A 5,216-nucleotide genomic window follows, 5' to 3' on the forward strand; every position below is an offset into this window, starting at 1 on the left:
CCTCTGTCCCTTGTCACCGGGTGTCCCCCCCCAATGTCCCCCCCTCCGTCACCGGGTGTCCCCCGTCACCGGGTGTCCCCGACCCCGCCGTCCCGCCGCCGGCTCTGTCCCGTAAACACCGTGGGGACGGTGTCGGGTTCCCCCCCCCACCCCTCCCCGGCCATGTCACCCCCCCCAGGGCTAAAAATAACAGGAGGAGGGGGGGGTGACAACATGTGGGGGGGGGGGTGACAACAGACCGGAGGGGGGTGACAACAGGCCAATGGGGTGACAAAAGGCCAAGGGGGGACAACAGGCCTGGGGGGGTGACAGAAGATGGAGGGGGGGGTGACAACAGGCTGAGGGGGGGTGACAACAGGCCTGGGGGGGGGTGACAAAAGGCTGAGTGGGGTGACAACAGGCCTGGGGGGGTGAAAACAAGCAGAGAGGGGGTGACAATAGGCCTGGGGGGTGGCAACAGGCCTGGGGGGGTGACAAAAGGCCGAGGGGGGTGACGACAGGCCTGGGGGGGTGACAACAAGCGGAGAGGGGGGGACAACAGGCCCGGGGGGGTGACAACAGGCTCAGAGGGGTGACAACAAGCCTGGGGGGGTGACAACAGGCCAGGCCCCAGTGGCTCCCCCCCCCGTAAAGGGGTAAAGCTGATGAGCAGGGGGTTGTCAGGCGGTTGCTATGGTAACGACAGGCGGTGTCACCCCCCCCCCGTTGCTAGGATACAGGCGGGGTGTTGCCAGGCCGTTGCTATGGGGGGGGCCGGGGGATCCCAGGTGGTTACTATGGCCGGGCCCCTTGTTGCTAGGCAACGGGCGGGGCTGTCAATCACTTCACCACCGTTGCTAAGGGCCCGCCCCTTCGGTTGCTAGGGCGTGGCAAGGCCCCGCCCCCCCGTTGCTAGGGCGGGGACTTGTGGCGGGAATCGGCGGAAGGATCCCGCCTGTTGCCATGACAACTGTGGCTCCACCCCCCTTCCCCTTTCCTCCCGCGGAGGGATCCGGAGAGGCCCCGCCCACATCCCCCCTCCCGCCAGGCCCCGCCCCCTTCCCGCAGCGAGTTCCGGCTCCCGCCGCGCGCCGCCGCCGTGAGGCGGCCGCGCATGCGCAGAGGGCGCGAGGGCGGCCAGGCCGGAGCGGGCGGAGGGAGCGCGAGCGCCCGGGGGGTCCGTGAGGGGGGGGCCTGAGGGGGGGGGGAGGTCACGTGACGGGATGGGGGGGTCGGGGGGGGCCTGGGGAGCAAAAGGGGGGGGCTCTGGGGGGGAATTTTGGGGTTTGGGGGGGAATTTTGGGGTTTGGGGGGGGGTTGTGAGGGGTTGTGGGGCCTGGGGGGGGCTGTGAGGCCTAGGGGGGGGCTCTGGGGGGGGCCTGGGGGGCTTTGGGGGGGGATTTTGGGGTTTGGGGGGGGCTCTGAGGGGTTTGGGGGGGATTTTGGGGTTTGGGGGGGTTATGAGGGGTTTTGGGGCCTGGGGGGGAGCTGTGAGGCCTGGGGGGGGCTCTGAGGGGTTTGGGGGGGGGTTGGGGGGGCTGGGGGGTTTTGGGGGGGGGTTATAGGGCCTGGGGGGGGGCTGGGGAGCAAAAGGGGGGCGGTTTTGAGGGAGGATTTTGGGGTTTGAGGGGGGCTGTGAGGGGTTGTGGGGCCTGGGGGGGGGCTGTGAGGCCTGGGGGGGAGCTCTGAGGGTTTTGGGGGGGGCTTTTGGGGTTTGGGGGGGCTGGGAGGTTTTGGGGGGGTATAGGGCCTGGGGGGGGGTCTGAGGAGCAAAGGGGGGGGGCTTTGGGGGGGATTTGGGGGGTTTGGGGGGGGCTGTGAGGGGCTTTGGGGCCTGGGGGAGGCCTAGAGGGAGGCCTGGGGGGGCTTTGGGGGGGATTTTGGGGTTTGGGGGGGGCTGTGAGGGGTTGTGAGGCCTGGGGGGGGCTCTGAGGGGGCTTTTGGGGTTGGGGGCTGCGTGTGGGGTTTGAGGGGGGGGGAATTTATGGGGTTTGGGGGAGCCTGGGGGCCTCTTGGGGTCTGTGGGGTCGGGCTGGGGGGTTACGGGGGGGTTATAGGGTTGGGGGTGGGGCTGGGGGTTGGTCATTTGGGGGGGGGGGCATGGGGACAATTTTAGGGCCTGGCCCGGCCTCCTATAGGGTCCAGCAGCACAGGGCTGGGGGCTTGGGGTCTGTGGGGCTGGGGGTGGCATCCCTAAGGCCCCCTCCCCTTATTTTTTGTGTGTCCCCCCCCCCCCAGATCGCCCCACCATGACGCAGTTCCTGCCCCCCAACCTGCTGGCGCTCTTCGCCCCCCGCGACCCCATCCCCTACCTGCCCCCCCTGGAGAAGCTGCCCCATGAGAAACACCACAACCAGCCCTACAGCGGCATCGCGCCCTACATCCGCGAGTTCGAGGTCAGCCCCCCCTTTCTCCAGACCCCCCCCACTTTTTCCAGACCCCCCCGAATCCCCTCCTACCCCCCAACCCCCCCAAAAAACCTTTACAAACCCGTAACTGCCCCAAAACCCCTCACGACCCCATAATCCCCCACAAAAGCCTTGCGGCCCTATAACAGGACCCCAAAACCCCTCACGACCCCATAGCTCTCCCAAAGTACCTCGTGATCCTATAACATCCCCCCATTACCCCCAAACCCCTCACGACCCCATAACATGACCCCGTAGCTCCCCAAAAACTTCTCATGACCCTATGACACCCCTCCATTACCTCCTAAACTCTTCACGATCCCATAATGTCCCCCCAAATCCCTAACGACCCCATAACACAACCCCATAGCTCCCCCACAACACCTCATGATCCTATAACATCCTGCCCTTACCCCCAAGCCCCACACGACCCCATAATGTGATCCAGTAACTCCCCCAAAACCCCTCACAACCCCATAATGTGATCCCCAAAAGCTTTCCTGACCCTATAACCTCTCCCTCAAACCCTTTCCTGACCCCATACCCCCCTAAACCCCTTCCTGACCCCATAACCCCCCCGTAAAACCACTCACCCCCCCCAAACTCCCCTCCCGACCCTATAACACCCCCCTTTTTCCCCCAGCACCCATATGACGCCCCCCAAAAACCCTCTCCCAACCCTATAACCCCCCTAAAGCCTCCTCCCGACCCCATAACCCCCCCCTAAAACCCCTCCCGACCCCATAACCCTCCCCAAAACCCCCTCCTGATCCCATAACCCCCCCAAAACCCCCTCCCGACCCCATAACCCCCCCAATAAAACCCTGCCAACCCCAAAACCCTCTCCTGACCCCATAACCCCCCCTAAAACCCCTCCCGACCCTATAACCCCCCCCTTTTCCCCCCCAGGACCCGCGTGACGCCCCCCCCCCGACCCGTGCCGAGACGCGGGAGGAGCGCATGGAGCGGAAGGTACGGTGCCCCCCCCCCAATTAACGACCCCCCCCCAAATTTGGGGACCCCTTTAGGGGCACGGGATGGGCTTTGGGATCACCCTAACCCCCCCCTTTATGGGGTTGGGGACCCCAAAACCCCCCCCGTGTGTGGTTTTGGGCCCCCCCCCACGGCTTCACCCCAAATTTTTGTCCCCCCCCCCAAATTCCCAGCGGCGAGAGAAGATAGAGCGGAGGCAGCAGGAGGTGGAAAATGAGCTCAAAATGTGTAAGTTTTGGGGTTTTTACCCCAAAAAAGGGCGGGGAAAGGGAGGAGGGGGGGTTCACTTCTCACCTGACCCCCCCCCGTTCTGATCCCAAAATTTAGGGGACCCCCACAACGACCCCAACGCCCAAGGAGACGCCTTCAAAACCCTCTTCGTGGCCAGGGTGGTGAGTGCTGCGCCCCCCCCGTGCCCTAAATTTATGGGGTCAGCCCCCCCCCCGGCTTGTAGGGCCACAGCCCCTCACCCTATTTCTGTCCCCCCCCCAAAAAAAAACAGAACTACGACACGACGGAGTCCAAGCTGCGCCGGGAATTTGAGGTGTACGGCCCCATCAAGCGGGTGAGTCCCCCCCCAAAAAAATCCTAAATCCTATAATTTTACCCTTAAATCCCCAAATCCCCAACTCCCCCAATCCCCTTCCTCCACCCCAACTCCCCCATAACTCCAAAATCCCACGTAATCCCGCCAAAAAAAACAAACCCCATAAATGATCCCCAAGATGCCCCAAAACCCATAAATAACCTCAAAACCTTCAGCCCCGTAAACAACCCCCAAATTCCATAAAAATAACCCCCAAGTCCCATAAATAACCCCATAAGTATCCCCCAAACCCCATAAATAACCCCCAAAGCTCTCCCAAAAACCCCAAACTCAATAAATAACCCCCAAATATAACTGAAACCACCAAAAACCTATATATTAACTCCCAAACACAACCCCAACCCCCCAAACCCCATAAAGGATCCCGTAAATAACCCCCAAACCCCCCAAATAACCCCCAAACCCCACAAATACCCCCCAAACTGCATAAATGACCCCACAAATACTCCCCAAGCCCCATAAAGGACCCCATAAATATCCCCCAAACCCCACAAATAACCCCCAAGCCCCATAAAGGACCCCACAAATACCCCCCAAGCCCCATAAAGAACCCCATAAATACCCCCCAAACCCCACAAATACCCCCCAAGCCCCATAAATGACCCCACAAATACCGCCCTAAACCCCACAAATACCCCCCAAACCGCATAAAGGACCCCACAAATACCCCCCAAACCCCATAAAGGACCCCACAAATACCCCCCAAACCCCATAAAGGACCCCACAAATACCCCCCAAGCCCCATAAAGGACCCCATAAATACCCCCAGACCCCCCAAGACCTCATTAATAACCCCACAAATACCCCCTAACTCCCTCCCAAACCCCATAAATACCCCCCAAACCCCATAAATAACCCCAAACCCCCCCAAATAACCCCAACCCCCCCCCCCATCAGATCTACATGGTGTACAACAAGCGCTCCGGCAAACCCCGCGGCTACGCCTTCATCGAGTACGAGCACGAGCGGGACATGCACTGTGAGTACCCCCCCCGCGCCCCCCCCCAGCTGCATGCGCACCCCCCCCTCTCTTTGCCCCCCCCCCCCCCATAAAAAAAAAAAACCTTACAGCCCCCCCAGGTGAGTCCCCGGGAGGAGGAGGAGGAGGAGAGGAGGAGGAGGAGGAAGGAGAGCGGCGGCGCCGTCGTCGTGTTTAAAGGGGGGGGGGGGGGTTCGGGGGGGGTGTTTTGGGTGGGGGGGGGGGAAACGCGCCGGGGGGGGTGCGATTA

At 62.5% G+C, this 5,216-nt stretch overlaps 1 protein-coding gene across 1 annotated transcript; it reads left to right on the forward strand.

Moving 5' to 3' along the window:
• The first annotated feature begins 1,035 nt into the window (after nucleotides 1–1,035).
• On the forward strand, nucleotides 1,036–5,059 carry LOC311429228 (U1 small nuclear ribonucleoprotein 70 kDa-like). The gene is made up of 7 exons (XM_084540340.1): nucleotides 1,036–1,156; nucleotides 2,218–2,375; nucleotides 3,297–3,359; nucleotides 3,554–3,608; nucleotides 3,708–3,772; nucleotides 3,883–3,945; nucleotides 4,885–5,059. The coding sequence occupies exons 2-7, from the start codon at nucleotides 2,229–2,231 to the stop codon at nucleotides 5,038–5,040; spliced, it is 549 nt and encodes a 182-aa protein (XP_084396466.1). The 5' UTR covers nucleotides 1,036–1,156; nucleotides 2,218–2,228; the 3' UTR covers nucleotides 5,041–5,059.
• The last annotated feature ends 157 nt before the right edge of the window (nucleotides 5,060–5,216 follow it).

The sequence above is a fragment of the Aythya ferina genome, assembly GCF_964211825.1.
Source record: "Aythya ferina genome assembly, contig: HAP1_SCAFFOLD_449, whole genome shotgun sequence".
Lineage (NCBI taxonomy): Eukaryota > Metazoa > Chordata > Aves > Anseriformes > Anatidae > Aythya > Aythya ferina.